The 18,356-nt window shown below is 38.6% G+C and overlaps 1 protein-coding gene across 2 annotated transcripts in view; it reads left to right on the top strand.

The window, feature by feature from the left end:
* Positions 1-18,356, top strand: part of AKAP6 (A-kinase anchoring protein 6) — a 490,615-nt gene that overhangs the window by 362,378 nt on the left and 109,881 nt on the right. For both annotated transcript variants that reach the window (XM_079769683.1, XM_079769682.1), the window contains exon 10: positions 6,899-7,019. In XM_079769683.1, coding sequence (XP_079625809.1) covers positions 6,899-7,019 — 121 coding nt within the window. The remainder of the gene's footprint in view (positions 1-6,898; positions 7,020-18,356) is intronic.

Here is an 18,356-nt window from a genome sequence, read left to right as displayed (position 1 = left end):
CTTTAATTTTCACTAGAGAAAAGAGGAGGATGTGAAAGGAATGTGAAGGCAACTCAGACTAACTGAGAATCTACTGCATCTAATCATTCTAAGGAAGCAAATGTGCCATTATCATAAACTGAAGGCGAAATCTCACCTTCAGAATGAGTGAAGGATCCTGTCAATGGTGCACTTGTTGTTTTGATATTGGCATTTGGGAATGAGATACTATCATCTCTTTCACATACTGGCTCCTCTGAAGTCATTCTTGCCCTACTAAAGGATTTTGGATTCATTATCTATGTTCAGTCATCATTATTCTCCAGGTACTATGGTGAGCACTAGGGATGGAAAAAGAAATTCATCCTTTGCCCTTGAATTGTTTAGTCATAATCAAAGTTTCTTTTTTTATCATCCACATATGGAAAACGAACCAGGCTTTTTAAAAAATTGTTGACGGTATTACAGATGTCTCCCATTTTCTCCCTTTTTGTTCCCCTCCACCCAACCCCCACCCCACCCCAGGCCTTCCCCATAGTAATTGTCTGTGTCCATGGACAATGCATATATGCATATATATTCTTGGGTTAATCTCTTCCTGTCCCCGTCCCCCCCTACCCCCCAAGGTCTAAATTTTCAGAATAACAGATCTGTTGTTCTGTCCCATGCATCCATACCTCTGGACCTATTTTGTTTGTCAGTTTATTTTGTTCATTAGATTCCACATATAAGTGAGACCGTGTGATATTTGTCTTTCTCTAACTGGCTTGTTTCGCTTAGCATAATAATCTCCAGGTCCTTATTTTCTCTTACTGACTGATAATTTTTATAAGACACATGCTTTTCTGGTAAAGCAAGAAAAAAAAAAAGCTTGCTTTAAGATCAGTGTTCAAGCTCTTAAACCCAGTGCTTGTTATATTCTCCCCTAATAAATTAATATTCTCTTTTAGGAAAAACTCTTGGGATAAATGCTGTTTTTCAGATGTCCTACTCTTGTTCCTTCTTTTGGACAATCATATTATCAAAAAAAAAAAAAAAAAAAAAAAGCATAGAGGGGCCTTATATGACCTTGTGATTCTGGGATGCAATAAGGTCCCCTGTCTTAATGTGGTCCATGGGTGCAGGCTGGCTGGATTTATTGAAATGAGTCTTGCCCTGGACATTATGAGGTTGCATCCCACATAATGCTGCGTTATCTCTTGGCTTAGTCAGGAGGTATTTCCTGACTAAAGCCTCATCTCAACTCTCACTGGTTCTGCCAACTCCCTAAGGTCTGGCTCCAGGACCCCCGCCCTTCCCTCTTTGGAGGACAATTCATTGTGCAATGAATGCCTCTGCCAAGTTCACCAGCTGAACTTCCAGAAATCTCATGGTGGGGGGTTGGGAGGCAGAAAGGGATGAGATAACCGGGTAGCAAAGGGAGTCCTGACCAAAGATCTCTCTCTGACTGCAACATCCCCACCCCAGGTTATTGTGAGGACACTGATCAAGGCGATCTCTTCCCAGACTTCCTAGCGGAAATGGGGCTGACATCCTTGCACTTTTGGCTTTCCCTTCAACCGGTCTTATAGGCCTTTTCGGTAGGTCTTAGTCCAAGGGATGCGAGGACACACATCTGAGCCCATCCTCCTCTTCCTTTATTTCCTTCTTATTCCTCAAGTCCACTGAGATGGAAGGGGTTGAGCTTTGTCCTTCCTTTCCCCTTTCCTTTTAATATTCCTCTGAATCATAATCTCCCACTTTGGGTCGGGGGGGGGGGGGGTGTGGCATTCCACCTTTCCCCCTTTTTTTGAGGGAGGGACAGGAAAAAGTATCTTTATTCTCATGTTTAAAGTTTTTCTATGATGATGCATTAACAATACAAAAATATTTTGAATACTACAATGGTTCTTTTTTCTCAAAACTTTCTGCAACTCTACACTAGAATACGTGATCTTTGGAATCTGAGAAGCCAGTGGCTAAAGTAGGAACCAAAGGCGTTTGTTGAAGGGTGTATGTGGGTACAGGGGCAGCCCTTTTTCTTTGGATTCAGGCTGTGTACGGTGGGGAGGCAAAAAAGGTTAAATTGAAAAGATATTTTTAAAGGCTCAGGGTTGAAGCTTGGCTCATAAATGGGTTAAATTAGGCTGTGGTGAAAACCCAGTGTCTACCCCTAAAGGTTTTCTGGGCTTATTGTTTTGGTTGTAATAGTCCTCATTCCCACAGAACCACAGGAAATCTGAAGCTGGCCTGGTTCCATGCTGAAAGGTAGACACTGGCTGTCACAAAAGGTTGGGTTTGCCCTCACCACTGCCTAAGAGGTGGATCTTTCCCTTGTTTTTATGGTTAAAATATGGGAGAGTACAAGGAGAAAGAAATGATGACCATAATTCAGGAGGAATTTCTAAATTACTGTGTCTGTCATATGAACAAATGCTTATTAGCCGTTCTTTATTAGTCACTCACAAAGTTAAGGAAGAAAGCCTGATGGTTTATTTCTCCCTGTTACAGTGGTGTTTGTTTGTTTTTTTAGTATTTTGAAATGTATATTTGCAGATTTCACATTTATGCTGCAAGGCCTTGCTATTCAAAGTGAGGTCCATGACCAGCAGTGCTGCCAGTTGCCAATATTTGTTAGAAATGCAGACTCTCAGGCCCACCCTGGAACCACTGAATCAGTACCAGCATTTCAACAAGCTCTTCAGCTGTGCCATATGCACATTAAAATTTGAGAAGCACTGCTCTAGGCCACCTTAGCCTTACTGAAGATTTTGACTACATCAGCTGTACCCATCATCAGCATTAAGTAAACATTTATTAATCAGTTCTGCGTGTTAGCTAATAACGGATGATTCCTGCCCTTGGGTACTAACAGTCCTAATCAAGGATCTTTATAATTATGGTAAAGCAATTGAAGTAAAATAGTCAACTCTAAGTCTAGTCCTCCATCACCAGACATACCTTAATTTTTGACAGATGTATTAAGATTAAGTTGTAAGTTATGAAAAGTGGATGTTCATTTTCTTGGAAAGGAGTCGTTTAATATAAAGAGACAGGAACAAGGTAGTAATAAGATACTCACTAGATAAATGTAGATTCATACCTGAGGCTGCTGCTTCACTAGTAAAGATTTTTTTTTCTTTTCTTTTCAATTAATTATTTTCTTCTATTTTTTAGTTTCAGATGACATACAAGAGCATATTTGTTTCTGGTGTGCAACCCAGTGATTAGACATTATATAACTTACTAAGTGATCACCCTGATAACTCTCATATCCATCTGACATCATACATAGTATTACAATATTATTGATTATATTTCCTATGCTGTATTTTACATCCATGATTATTCTGTAACTGCCAGTTTGTACTTCTTAATCCCCTCACTTTTTTCACCTAGTCCCCAAATACCCCCTCTCATCTGGCAACCATCAAAATTTTTTCTGTATCTATGAGTCTGTTTCTGTTCTGTTCCTTTATTTTGTTTTTTAGATTCAGTTGTTCGTAGATATATGTTTATTCCCATCTTACCATTCATATTTTTTATCTGTTTTCTTCCTCAAAAATAAGACATTTTAACATTTCATTAATACTGGTTTGGTGATGATGAAACCCTTTAGCATTTTTTTTTTTTTTTTTTTTTGGTCTGGGAAGCTCTTTATATGTTCTTTAATTCTAAATAATAGGTTTGCTGGGTAAAGTAATCTTGGTTGTAGGGTTCTTGATTTTCATCACTTTGAATATTTCTTGCCAATCCCTCTGGCCTGCAAAATTTCTGTTGAGAAATCAGCTGACAGTCTTATGGAAGTTCCCTTGTAGGTAACTAACTGCTTTTTTCTTGCTGCTTTTAAGATTCTCTTTGTCTTTAACCTTTGGCATTTTAATTATGATGTGTCTTGGGTGTGGGCCTCTTTGGGTTCCTCTTGTTTGGAGTCTCTGTGCTTCCTGGACTTGTATGTTTACTTCTCTCAGCAGGTTCAGAAAGTTTTCTGTCATTATTTATTCAAATAAGTTTTAAATTCCTTTTTCTCTTTCTTCTCCTTCAGACATCCCCATGATGAGAATGTTGGTACACTTGAAGTTGTCCCAGCGGTTTTTTATTTTTCCTCATTTAAAAAAAAAATTCTTTTTTCTTTTTGCTATTCTGATCAGGTGTTTTCTGCTTCCTTATCATCCAAATCTCTGATTTGATCCACTGCTTTATCTATTCTACTGTTGATTCCCTATAATACATTATTCATATCTGACTGATACTTTTTTATGTTTCCTAACTCCATTTTTATGTTTCCTATTTCTTTGTTGAAATTCTAAGTTCATCTCCCCTTCCCCTAAGTTTACTGAGCATCCTTACAACCAGTGTTTTAAACTCTGTATTTAGTAGATTGCTTGTCTCTATTTTGTTTAGTTCTTTTTCTAGAGTTTTGTTCTGTTCTTTCATTTGGAACATGTTTCTTTGTCTTCTTATTTTGGTGGCCTGCCTGGGTTTGTTCCTATATATTAGGTGGAGCTGCTATATCTCCCAGGCTTGGTAGAGTGGCCTTATATATTAGGTGTCCTGTAGGGCCCAATGGCACAGCCCCCCTACCCAAGTTGGACACTCAAAGTGCGGCCCCTCAGAGGTTCTATACACCCTCCTCTTGTTGTTGAGCCTCTATTGCTGTTGGAATGTCAATGGGAGGGCTTTATCCCCAGGCCAAATGACAGGAAGGGCTGGCTGCAGCCTCCTTGAAAGATCAGCTGTGCAGAGGCTGACCCCATGGAGCAGGATTTACTTCAGCGGGGCTCTGGTGCCCTTGAGTGTGTCATTTGTGGAAGTGGTTGCATGGTGCTCCAACATGGTCTGAAGTTGTTCAGTGGATGCACTGGCTCTGGGGCCTCCCGGGAGTTATAGGCAAAGGTCAGCTGCTGCCTTTGTTCTACCCCAGGCCACCAGGCATGAGCTACAAAATGATCTGCCGATGGTTGCTACTTGTACTGGGCTTGGAGATGCCCAGAAGAGGCCAAGCTGTGAAGCAAGGCCAGCTGCCACTAGTTTCTGGCCAGGGACCTCTTAGAGAGAGGTATGGGGCACATAGAGGCCAGATGCTGCTTGTTTAAGAGATTTTAGGAAAGTCTGAGGCATGAGCCAAGACAAGCCATTAATATGGAAAAGCCACTGGAAACAGTTGGGGTGGGCCCACAAGTTGGTGGGTTGTGGTCTCAAGGAATCACCAGGGTAGTGCAAAACAGTGTGAGCCAGGTTGATGGGGACTCAGATATGGCACCGCCTGCTGGCTCTGTGGAGGAAGAGCTCTGAAGAGGAACCATGGCCTCTGTCAGCACTTCTGTCTGGAAGAAAGCTGCCCCTCCATCTCTTGCCTTGGTGCCTAACAATTTAGTCCTTCCCCATATGTCTCTGGTGCTTTTTGAGCTGCTGTCCCAGAGCTGGATCTCAGAAATATGAGTTTGAGTAAGTCCGTGCACAGGCCCTTAAAAAAGAACTCCTGGGATTCCAGCAGCCTCTGTTTCACCCAGCCATAATCGCCACTGGTTTTTACAGCCAGAAGTTACGAGGACCTCTCTTCCTGGCACTAGAACCCCGAGCTGGAGAGCCTGGTGTGAGGATGGCACCCCTGGCTTCTCAGCAGGGACCTCTGCAGCTGAAATATCCTTCCCAATTTTTATGCACTACATGTGGGTGTGGGGCCAGTCTATTCCACACCTCTGCCCCTCATACCAGTCTCAGTGTGACTTCTTCTTTATATCCTTAGTTGTAGGACTTCTGTTCAGGAGGATTTCAGGCAGTTCAGAATGATGGTTGTCCTGTAGTTTAGTTGTAATTTTGATGTGGCTGTGGGAGGACGTGAGTACCACATTTACCTACGCCACCATCTTGACCAGAAGCCCGGATAAGATTTTGTTCAGTTACCGTTTGACAAGACTCTAGGATTTCTTTCAGGGGGATGATTTTTTTGGGGAAAGACAAAGTCATAGTTTTTCATCTGCACTTTCATTTTCTGATCACAGTGTTTTAGAAGAATCTGGGCTTTACTTATTCACCGGGCTTTCAATAGAGAATCACATTAATCCTTTTAAGCTCCTTATTCTAATGATTTATTTTGTTGAAAACCATAGTGATCCTCCTTTGAATTTTAATGATTGCTGCCTATTCAAAGATTCATTGTTTTGACTTCCTGTCCTTACCTTTGTTTCCTACATGTCTGTGGGGAACACCTGTCTAATACTGGATCTGCTCCTGGTTCTCACTGGCTTACCAGAGTCACTCAAGCCTATCTCTGAGTGTTAAGCTGAAATGCTGGCTACTCATCCATGACAATAAATGTAGGATATATGTTTGCAGAGATAGGCAGATAGACAGCAGAGGAACAGATAAATGATTGAGCCACTTCCCAGTGAACATTATATTTTGGATATGATAGTGAATTATGATTATTATAGAGAAAGTCATCAAATTAGTATTCTTAATCATGAATCTATTGGGATATAGTATCCATGGAAAAATCTAGCAGATGAGAAAGGGGTTTGAATTTTTAGGGTACTGTTCTTAACCAAACTTCTGGACCATGTAACCTTCAAATGGCACTGACCCACCATTTCTGAACCTGATACATATGCTGGTGCTTTTTTTTCAAGGTAGTAGTCATTTCGTTCAAGTGCTGCAAATCTTCAGAAAGGGTGAGCAAATGGAAATCGCCATGATAATATGTCTCAGGTATGAACATCGAAATTACATGTTATGATTTCAAAATCTAAGAAGTGGCTATGTCACAAGCTTGAGTTCCTCTTTTACCCACTGTGTAACCACAGAGAGAATTTTTCCCTGCTCCTTTTATAGGTATCACCCAGGAACATCATGGATTTTCAAGAATATATTATTCTAATACAAGATTTTAACAACTACCCTGTATTTATGCATAATACATGTTGTGTCTTATCTTCAGGCTTCTGGACTTTGATTCAGAATATCAGGAGCTCTGGGATTGGCTGATTGACATGGAGTCCCTCGTGATGGACAGCCACGACCTGATGATGTCAGAGGAGCAGCAGCAGCACCTTTACAAGGTTAGCGCTCCCTTCTTGCTTTTACCTTGCTGTGGAAGATCTGATTAGCCTGACAAGTCTCTCTCTCTCAGGATATCTTTGCGTTCATTGTATGTATCATGGTGTCTATTAGAATTCTCTTCCCTGTCCCCAAACTCATTTCCATCCCCTGTGTGCTGACAGGCTGCACCGACATCATAATTGAAAGAAAGTTCCCTTTATCACATTCTATTTGGTGTAATTCTATAGAAGGACAAAGATTTATCTTCAGGATGAATAACAACAAATGAAACTGCATTAATAAATAGACTGAAACAAAACGAAGGGTAAACGGAATGGTCGCATTTAACAAAATGTGTTTTGATTGGAGCACTCAGGTAGATTCTATCCACCCCCCAGATCTTCCCAGAGGGGGGAAAAAATGTGCCTTTAGTCTGGCTTGCTGCTTTCAGGGTGCAGGGCTTGTCCAATTTAATGTTTGTTAGTGATACATAGAGCAGACGTTGTCATTTTAAGTCAATACATTTGCGTGTGATTTAAGAAAACTGGCTTGGAACTCACATATTGATTGCGGCAATCCATCTAATAACTATCTATATTGTTTTCCAGGTCTGCTAATTCACCCTTAGCCCAGTGTGTTTTACAAATTCCACTGAAATGGTCTTAGACGTTCTTACAAAACAACCCTGTGATTTTGACTGAAAAAATGGTTGCAAGATTCACAGTGTCTGAAAAGCTGTTGGGGAGGGTAGAGGGACTTTCCACGGAAATATCAGACTGTAGTAAATCTTCCTCATTTAGGCAATTTTTATTGGAGTAATTCTGACAGTTGTCATCCTTGAATTGCTTTGAGCATATGGCATATTTCAAAGAGCAGATTGTGAATCATAAAAAATAAAATTAATAACTAACCACAGAATCAGCAACAGTATAATGACAAGAAACAACTACCCTCTAGCTTTCTAAAATTTCTTATAGAATAAGAAGTACATTCAAGGTCAAACAAAAGTTGTCTCCTTTCTTCTTCAATCTTTATCATTTGAAATTACCGTTATTTAATATACTATTTTAACTTTTCCCTCCTCTAAAGATAAGTATTTATTTGTACTTTTTGAGGGTCTGGCCCACTTTAATTAATGTCCCCTGGGAATCATCTTGGTTAAGAGAAGATATAGCTTCTCGGGGACTCAGCAAATGGTGATATTTTACTCCCTAAAGAATTCTGTCCAACATTAATCGAGTTTGTTGACTATCAGCTATTTCCTGTATGGATAGCTGTCCGCATTAACAACAAAACAACCCAATATATCTTCTGGCATAACATATTATTAAAATAACAATCTTGACCTAGTAGCCAAAGCTAGGTGATTTTACATTTTATGTCAAGATCAAGAATTACATATGAAAAATGCCTATAAACCTATGTTAATTTGTGATGCAAAAATATTTTTTATTCCTAAGGCTTCAGATTAAAAATTGAGTCAAACAGGAAAAGATAATATAAAAGTTACCTAATCGTAAGCTGTTATCTCAGATTTTATTACACTCATACTGCCAAATAACATTTTTTTTTCTTCCTGATGCATTTTGTATTTTGCACATAAACCACTATTTATTTCAGAAACAGTGCTATTCTTTGTCAGAATCACATCCATATAATTTACATCACAATTAATAGGAAATCACTGAACAAAAAGTGCAGTCTTCTTTTTCTTGTGGTTTCCTTCTAAGTGTTCTGCCTGAGAATTCTCATTTTGGCTTATTGAAGGCCATTGTTCCACCCACTCAGTTCTTCTGGGTTGTAGTATTTTTCCAAACGTTTTCCTACTGGGGTTCTTTATTTGTGACTCATGTCTAGTCATCATTTTTTTTTTTTTTTTTTTTTTTTTTTTTGCTTTTACGTGTTCAACATATCTAAGTTTATGAGACTAGCACTAACTTTGCATTTGGCTTATAAGCAATATTAAAGGTTGAATTGGAAACCAAGGGCAAATGATACAGGTTTGTAGAGTTTCTCTTTATAGATTCCAGAGGTTTGGAAACTTGCAAAGCAATCCTGAGGATATTGACTAAGGACTAATTTACAACTTGGGGTGGCTTCTGCATTAGAAAAACTGATGAAGGAGAATTAATTTCAGGTCTTTGCCGAGAATTCCCATTTCTATGCCCCATCCCTCTGTTCTTATCTGCTTTTTCAGCAATCAACTGAACTGAAGCCTCCGGGGAGGGAGATGGGGCCTGTTGCTCAGAGACTCCTGAAAGCGCATAGCTTTCAATTGGTCCCCAGGCCTCGCTAGGCTTTCGGTACTGTTGAGACTACCTTAGTCATTTTTAATCTTTGAATTTGTTGGCCCTGAAAGATGCCAGTCATTTATTATTATTTCTTACTGACATTTGGGACAAAACAAGTTTGTGTTAGTTTGTGGGATTATCTCTTTTACTCTTTATTTTCCCCATCATTGTGGCAACTCAACAGGACACCCAACCCATTTCACAGCATTTCCAATGCATCTCAAACCGATCTATATCATCTTCATTTCTTAAAACACCCGTATAACACCAAGAACAATGCCTTGCACTTGTATTCTCTATGTTGTTAAGTAAAGCACCTTATACAGTTATTGAGCTAACGGTATTGAGTTAAAAAATTAAGTGTAGGAATGAAGTTTATGATTCCTGGTATTATTGCAAAGAATGAGGGTGAAACTTTTAAGGGAGACCTTCCGCTGAGTGTTGGTAGAATCTCAGGAACTACAGACCAGGCAGAATCATTAGTCATTGACTCCTACCAATAGTCATGCCCAGACCCAATTTATGCATTGTACCATCCAGGTTGCTCCCCAAAGTTCACATTTAGAAATGTTGGGTTAGAGAAAATATCATCAGATGGTGCTCAGTGAAAGTGAAGATTTTTAGGCACTAACCTTCTTAAGTTTAGGTACTAACTTCCTGGCTTGACCTACTTGTTTTATATTCTGGTCTCTGCTGGAAAACCATCTGACCTTAACTCCTAGACATGGAACTGCAAATAAATACCCTGACTGTTCATTCAGCAGACCTCCTGAGTGGGGCACCTGCTATGATATCTTGGTTACCCCAAACAAGCAAACTATCCAAGGAATTCATGCAGGGAAAAGAATTTGATTTAACCAGCCAAGATCACATTCATACAACGTGACATAATTTAGAACCTTAATATTACAATGGGCTCTAAAGTGGATTTTTTGTTTAAACCATTTTTTGTTATTTTCAGATTGTGAAAAATTTAAGACCATTTTCTTTCTAACTAATTTTAAACTGCAGGGTCCTAAGAGCAACCTGGTTCTTATTAAAAACTAGTCACTCTCTTAAATATACTTTCTTTTTCAGAGACAGTGAGCCATACTCTCAAAATCTCTCCCCCCTCCCCCCCACTTCTCTATCTTGTCACCAAGCTCTGAATTGGGACCTTCTGGACCTATTTTTAATAAACATCAGCAGTATCGTCAGCCTGGGAAACACAAATGTAGTTTTTCCTCCTTTTTGTTTCTTCCTTGATATGAAAATCATCTCCAAGGAGAATTTGCTCCCGCTCCCTCACTTTCTTTCTCTTCATTCCTCCTACCTTTTTAAGTAGGACAATTTAATTTGTCAAAAGTAACCAGTGTGATTTTGAAAGTTCAGCTCCTATTTGTACTAGAGTTACGAAGCCAGAATTCACAATCACAGGGAGCTGTCACTCTACTGGGCTGTATGTGCATTAACTATTAATGGAGCAATATTTAAAACCCACTTGCAAAAGAAAAGCTCTGTGGTTGTTTTTTTTTTTCTTTTTTCATTTCTACAGATCAAAGGTGGCATTATTCTTGGGCTCAGGGAAGTTCAAGACTTCCTCCCCGTCCTATACATGTCCTAGGCAGAGGGGCCTGGAAGCATTTCCTCAGGCTGCTGCTGCCACGCTGCCCTCCTGGCAGAGCCGCGGACTCTGGCATGCTGGGAAGACTGCCTGTCAGGGCTCCTCACCTGCCACAAAGCACTGCCCTTCTCTGTCACGTACCAGCAGAGATGGCAATGCCCCTAGCCATCCTGGGTGGGTGTGGGGTTCCAGAGTCCAAGAATTAATTTCAAGGGCCAAATTTAGAAGTTGCAGTCTGCTGATTATTGTTCTAAATGAACAAGAGCTGTTTTCAGACAGTATGAAGCCCACTGACATAGCATATTTATGGATTTGTTTCTTGAGTGAATGGTTTAGCTCTTCCTCATTAATGAAATATTGGGTTATATGGTTTCTAAGGGGTTAAAAATAACCCTCTCAGCTTGAAAATAATATGAAATTAGTAGCCACCTTAATTAATAATACCTGCATACTTTCAAGGAACTTACAAGGAAGATTTTGTATTTAATTTTGAGAGTTAGTTATTCATATAATTCTGTTTTCATGGGGAAAATGCAAATATCCTCTATCTTTCTCCATTGATATCAGTATTATACAAATATGTCCTGTGTATAAAAGGAAAAGAACTACTCATTTCACATAATACAATGTTCTCTATAGATTACTTACATATTTACTCTGCTGTGAATTTGAGATTGTTTATGAGAATTCACAGGAAAATAATACAAATACTTTAAAGTGTAAATATAAATTAAAACTGGGGAAAATACACAGAGATTAGAGTCTGTTTCTATAAGAAGAGTTAATATGTAGGCCATACACTGTCAGGTTCTACATCGTTACTGAAGATAACCTCAACATTTTATTCTGTGTTTTCGGTAGTGAAAACAAAGAGGGAAATGTGCTTAATTGCAAAATTTTCATTTTCCCAAGGAAAAGTCACATGCTTCTGAAGAAATTAAGTTTATTTTGATACTTAGATACAAAAACATTTTCTTTTAGGATTTTTTAATAAGGGGTTAGGATGGTATGGTAGAGAAATGTCTAACCACAGTATTTCTTTTTCTTTTCTTTTTTCTTTTTTTTTTTTTTTGAAAAAGAGCTAACTTTATTACAAGTAAATTTTAAACATAATGTTTCTAACAAATGAATAATTATTTTTCTCTGACTGTGTTGCCAGGTATGTTTAAAGACTTGGAGCAAAGCTCTCAGCCAAAGGTGGCTCCTCTTGATGATAACTTGGCCGGGGAGGATAATAAGAGAGATACCAATATTACATATTGGGAAAGAAGAGGATATTAGGAAAGTAAGAGAGAATTATAAGCATCAAAGAGAATGGAAAGCAGTTGAAATTAGTTAATACAAAGTTAACCAAACAAAAAAGGGTAAAGGAGTAAGTGGAAATCATAGGTAGGTAGATGAATGAATAGATAAGAATACACTAAAACACAAACAATAAAAAGAAAGTAAACAAGGAAAGAATTGTTTCAGAAAAAATAAAAAAGAGAAAGGGATAAGTTTTAAAGGAGAAAATGGTACTTTGGAGAATTTGGGTGTGTATTTAATGACAAGCATTATGACTTTTAAAAGAAACATATGCATGGAATAGGATTAGAAATTCTGAGGAATAAGAAATGTAGTGTAAGAGAAGAAAAATGTGATCTAGTCGACTTGTTATTTTGTAACTATCGATGCCAAAATAATGTTGTCACAGTTATGAACCAATCATAGAAAACAGATTAATCGTGCTATCCCTGTATTTTATAAATTCACAAATTTCAACCCTCTATAATAGTTCCTTGATTTTGTTCTGGACAATTTCTAAGTAGTTTCAGATGTGGCTTGATACTTTTATGATTGAACTTGCACTCCTAAAAGTGTAACACTAGGCTCGCTCATAGTCCAGGTTATAGTAGCTAGGCTTGAAATAGAAGGAAATCCACTAACTTAAAAAATAATTTCACATGTTGGTATATAGAGTAGAAGTAGTATACTTCAAAAAAATTAAATTCTGTTAATTAGGCCTTAGGTTGGAATTTCAGTACCAAAATTTCCTACCTTAAGTGTTCAAAATGAAACAAATTACTAGTTATTGAAGCAGTCAAGGTAAAAATATTACAGATATATCAGGCACAAGAACCTAATGATAATTTTTTACCTCTTTCCCAGTAGATTAATTGTAGAGACTAATTGTACATTAGATTAAAACTCCATTAAGATAAGAAGAATATGCTTAAAATCATTGTATTTCAAATAACATTATCTAGTCATTTTTAAAGTGATCGGAATGGGAAAAATCTAGGCTGTCTCTATTGGTATCTAGAAATAAATTTGTTGTTCCATTTTTATTGAAGTTCAGAAAGTCCTTAGATTAACTGTCATAGTAATTTGAGCTTTGATGAATCAGTGTTTGCTATGAACATTTGAATATATTTTTTTTTCTTTATTTTTCTTCTTTTGAGAGAGAGGCAAAACTTATCTTGAAAATGTTTAGGAGAAGCAAAAGTATATGGCTATGGCTTCTGAACAATATATGAGACATTGTTCAGGCTGGAGCTTATAATTTCTATTTGAATCACTTAAAAAAGTCGGGGGGTGGTGATGTAAAGAGAATAGTACACCAAGTAATAGTTGGCTGTGTGTGCAGAGGGGCAAGGAAGGGAAGCCCCGCCAAGAGTTTCTGTCCCTGACGGGTGAGCTACTGTCCGGAAGGTGCGTTGGCTCTCTGGGCAGCCTCTGCTGTATTATCCTTGCTTCTCCCTCTCCCTGGCAGGCAGCTCTGGCCTACAGTGGATCAAACAAGCCGTGGGGAAAGTTCCCCTCATTTGCATCACTTCTAGACAGCCCTGTCGTACTCTTTGCTGACAGGAAATCACTGTCTTTGTCACCTTTTCTCAGGGCCCTCCTTTTGGCAGAGATGGGCCATGTGACCACACTTCCTCACAACAACAGGCTGGCTGGACTCAATGGCATGTTTTCCTCAGTGCTGAACGGGGTAGAGGAGTCAGGGGGAAATGACTACATTCATTTTAGAGTGAAAAGATAATTAACACTTGAAGGACTAATGCTACAAACTATGGAATTATTATTCAAATGGAAGTTAATTTATCAAAAACTTGTGAATATCACCCCCCAATGCAACTGTTTAAAAAAATAAATAAACCTTGAACAGTAAGAGCTGGGACAAGGAAGAAGGCAAGAGAGAGGGGCTTTGGGTGAGAGGGCGGGAGAAAGGCAGAGGGAAATCGTTGCAAGCATTAACTGTGTTTGAAAAAGCAACTTAAATAGGCTAAAACTTCAACATTTGGGACGCTGGGGCATATAAACCGCTTACTTAGATGATATGAATAGGACACTGGCAAACAAAAGCAGCAGTGTGCTCCTAGAAAACTGTGCTTAGAGGAGTTTCCTTGGCAACAGAAATGCAGTTCCAAAAGTAGACAGAACTTTCCTCAGAAAACATACTATTAATAACAACCTTCCGGAACAACTTGGAACAATTTGACGACTTGGCAATAATGATGCCAAGTGTTCTGCAAATTAATCTAACACATAATAGTTATGTTTCCCTTGCCCGTAATTCTGCTGGACCCGACCTAGAACTCACTGCTTTTCAGTGGCACAAATGTGAAAATATTTCTCAATGTTGTCATGGAAAAAGAAAACCAAAAGAAATGCCTAGTGGCCAACAGTGAACCAGTGATTGCATTCAGCCTTTTGGAATCTACAAAAGAACTTACTTTAATGAGATGAGTTTATCCCAGTGAAAGCTACTACATTTAATATCTCATCCCAAATAAGATGCTTTCACAGACAAAACTTGGGAAAGAGTTAATAGCCTGAGACTTGCTGAGATGTGAGCACATCTTGAGGCCATCGGTTACATAAATGTAACACTTCACCTAATGCGTGCTGGGTGTTATTTTTAAAAGCATCATCATTTCTTGTCAGCCCAGAGAATAAACTAATCTTGGATCTATTTGACCAATGGGGATCATTTGAATTCTCCTGAAGGCTATACGTTTACCAGCCAAGGAAGAGCGCTCCCCTCCTCTGACCTTTCTTGAATCCTTGGATCTAAAGGTTAAAAGTAATCAATATCTCATTGCGCTGCTTGGTTTCAGGGTAATAAGTAATAACCGTCATGTTAAAATCCAAATGATTACAGATAGCACTGCAATGAGTTGACCTGTTTGGGAGCTTTTATTAATTGCAATCAGGATAATCATTAGAGTTTGCTAATAAAATTTTGGATTAAATTGCAAAAATCTCAGCCTTTAACTTCTGAAAAATGACTTTTACTTAATTAGAGGTGAATATGCAGTGTTCCCTCCTGTGTTGAGCTAAGAGATTTGGCTTTAACCCCACATTTTTGTAAATTTCTTTCTGGTTTTATAAAGTAAATTAGAGGAACATTTAAATTCCTTATAAGAAAGGGTGTTTGGCTCACTACCACCTTTGGCTCCTGAACTACCAGTATGTATGTGTTTCAGGTCAACGAGTTAATGGAAATGTCCCTCACCTACTTTTTAGCATTTCCTATTTTTAAATTACTATCTTTAGTGGTTATATTTATATTTGGAATAATCTGGTTTGAAACAAAAAAAAAATTATATGATGTGTGATTAAACTTTACAGACAACCATGAAATAAACTGAGGTCTATTTGTTTTAAAAGCAGCAAAATTTAAAGATGAAAACCAAGTATTATCACTGACAAAGAGGTCTTAATGTAAAAAGAATAAATGTTATGTTTAATGTTCCATGCAATTACATCAGGAAAGCATTGGTTATTATAAGGATAACCACAAGAAAGTGTATAAGATACATATGCAACTGAATCCAAATATTTTGTCTTTATTAATTATTCCAGTTTTAATAGCACTTCAAGCATATATTTCTAAAGCAGAAAGGTAGGGCTAGAAGGGTACCTAGAAAATGTTTTAGTAATTTCAAAAGAAGTCCTGGCGCCTGTTCAGAATACGCTGTTGAGCCCTGAGGTGGGGGTTGGAGGGTGGAGCTCAACTATGGTGCTTTCACAGATAAACTCTAACCTCCTTCCTTCTTGTCCTTATCTCACTACCCTGTGTCTAACTTTAGAGGGAGGTAGATTTGTTTTTGTCCAAGGGACATCATTTTTGGAGTATTAGGAATTCCCCAACTCAACTATCTTTATTGGTAAATGTTCATACTGCCTTAAACCCTATCCTTAGGATTTATTTATTTGAGGTAAAAATAGAATACAATACACTGTACCAGATGCAGATATTCTATAGCGGGTAGGAGTAAATGCCAATTTTAACATCTAACTTAAATAGTAGAGCACTGGGAAGGGAAGATGGAGTGGATAGAGGGAACAAATCCACATAAGGAACCAAGAACAGATGTTATCTACTTCATTATTTTCTAAAAAGAGAAGTGTGTGTGTGTGTGTGTGTGTGAGAGAGAGAGAGAGAGAGAGAGAGAGAGAGAGAGAGAGAGAGAGAGAAAGTTATGAGATAGATACAGGATAGAGGAAGAAAAAAAAACAAACCTTGGCCAAATCTGACTATTTGACTCTGTGAATGCCCCATGCACATTATCTTATTTAATGTTCACAATAATCAAGGATTATTTTCCCCATTTCACCAGACTCTGAGCCTGAAACACTCAAGTGACTAGCCTAAAAGACACAGAACTAGCTTCTCGGTCAGGTTAGGCTAGGTTTTACTGATACAACCACCCCCAAATCTCAAAGGTTTAAAGCTACAAATATTTATTTATCATACATACATGTCCATCACAGATTGGCTGTGGGCTCTCTGCTTGGCGTGTTCCTTCTCCAGAACTCAGACTACTGGACCAGCCATCCTCTTCAATATTCTTTCAATGTGGCAAAAATAAAAGAGACTTCTGGAGGGTCTCCCTCTGGCCATTAAACCATCTACCTGAAAGATACACATGCCACTGTCTCTCAAGATCGTTGGCCAGAACTGATCACATGGCTCCACTCTACCCCAGGCTGGATGGGGAAATACACCCCCACTAAATGTCTGAAAGGCAGAAAGCTAGAAATATTTCTTGAGCTCTGCCAATAACTACCACAAGAAATGAGGAAATAAATCAGGCTTTGAACCCAATCTGCTTGGCTCTAATACCAAGTCATTCTTTTACATGTTTCTGCCTACTCACTGTTACCTCATATCCTTTGCCTACAATAGGCAAAATTCTTGCAAGAACATTATTTCCCTCCTCTACGTGAGCTTTTGATGATAAGATAGAAAAAAAGATCCTACAGTTTAGATAGTGCATCTGCAGAGAGACCATGATGAACTTGGGTTAGCTGTTTAGCTAATCATCAGGCTATTCTGTGAACGCCCCCAGACTGTCTTAAGCACCTCAGCACCCTGGGAGAAGGTTGCCATCTTGAGCCTCATAGGACCCTCCTATATACTGTCCGATTCAGGGAAGCTAAGAGTGAAAATATTTTTCTTTTGGGGGGAGATGCACTAAAGGCAACATTGCTCTGGGAGAATTCAACCTCATGGACCTGTTATTGCCAAAGGGAGTTTACAGAAGAAAGGTCCCATGGAGAGATGGAATATCATTTGCAGAAAAACCACTTTTCAGTCCTCTCAAGGAAGCAAATACAGTTCTCAGAATTAAGGGCATCCCCAAGCACATTCTGAATAATGTGGACATTTGTGGAGCTTATATATTTTTAAACTGGGCACCGCTGCTACACTGTGTCCCTAATGAGGCACACTGGGGTAAGCTAAGAGGGAAGTAGTGGTCTTCCTGCTGAACCCTGATTCATTTACATAACACACACACACACACATTCTCTTTTTTCTAAAGCTAGAGAAGAGTCAACCAGATTAATACCCTTATTGCTTTTCTAGCTGGTTTTACTTTTTCTTTCAAACTTTCTCAGACCAGAGAGCTACGGCCTTTCTCCAGAAGGATAACGATCATCCCGGAAAGTCATCTGCACCTACTATTTCAGCTGCTTTCCTAAGTAGTTGATTACATATGCTCATAGACATTTGCATAAAAAAATAGGTGATTTGTGATATTCCCCCTGCCATCTCATTTTAGCCATGAAAACTATGTTTAGGTGTACCTCTTGTGGAAGAGGTACACCTAAACATAGTCATGCACACACTTATCTGTTTACACATATACACACATGTATGCAAAGTACTGACTTGTTTAATTTTTTAAAAAATCTATCATCAGGATTGAATTTAATGAAAGATTCCTTGGACCAGATACACTTGTAGTCCCAAGACATTTAAATCATGCATATATAAGTAGCTATATAAACCCCCTTCTATATGCCAAGTTTCAGTCTGGAGCTCATTTCTATGTTATAAATCTTGGCATATTGGATTTTGTTGCCTTCATTACAACAGCACTATCCCTTTTGATACTCACAGGTGCCTCCCTGAGAGGGCCCTCCTGGAGAGTAATTTAGCCGTGAGTTCTTTCTTATTAATTAAATGC

Source organism: Cnephaeus nilssonii (genome assembly GCF_951640355.1).
Source record: "Cnephaeus nilssonii genome assembly, chromosome: 4".
Classification (NCBI taxonomy): domain Eukaryota; kingdom Metazoa; phylum Chordata; class Mammalia; order Chiroptera; family Vespertilionidae; genus Cnephaeus; species Cnephaeus nilssonii.
The sequence above is the reverse complement of the archived record's forward strand: the minus strand, read 5'-3'. Positions and strand labels throughout refer to the sequence as shown.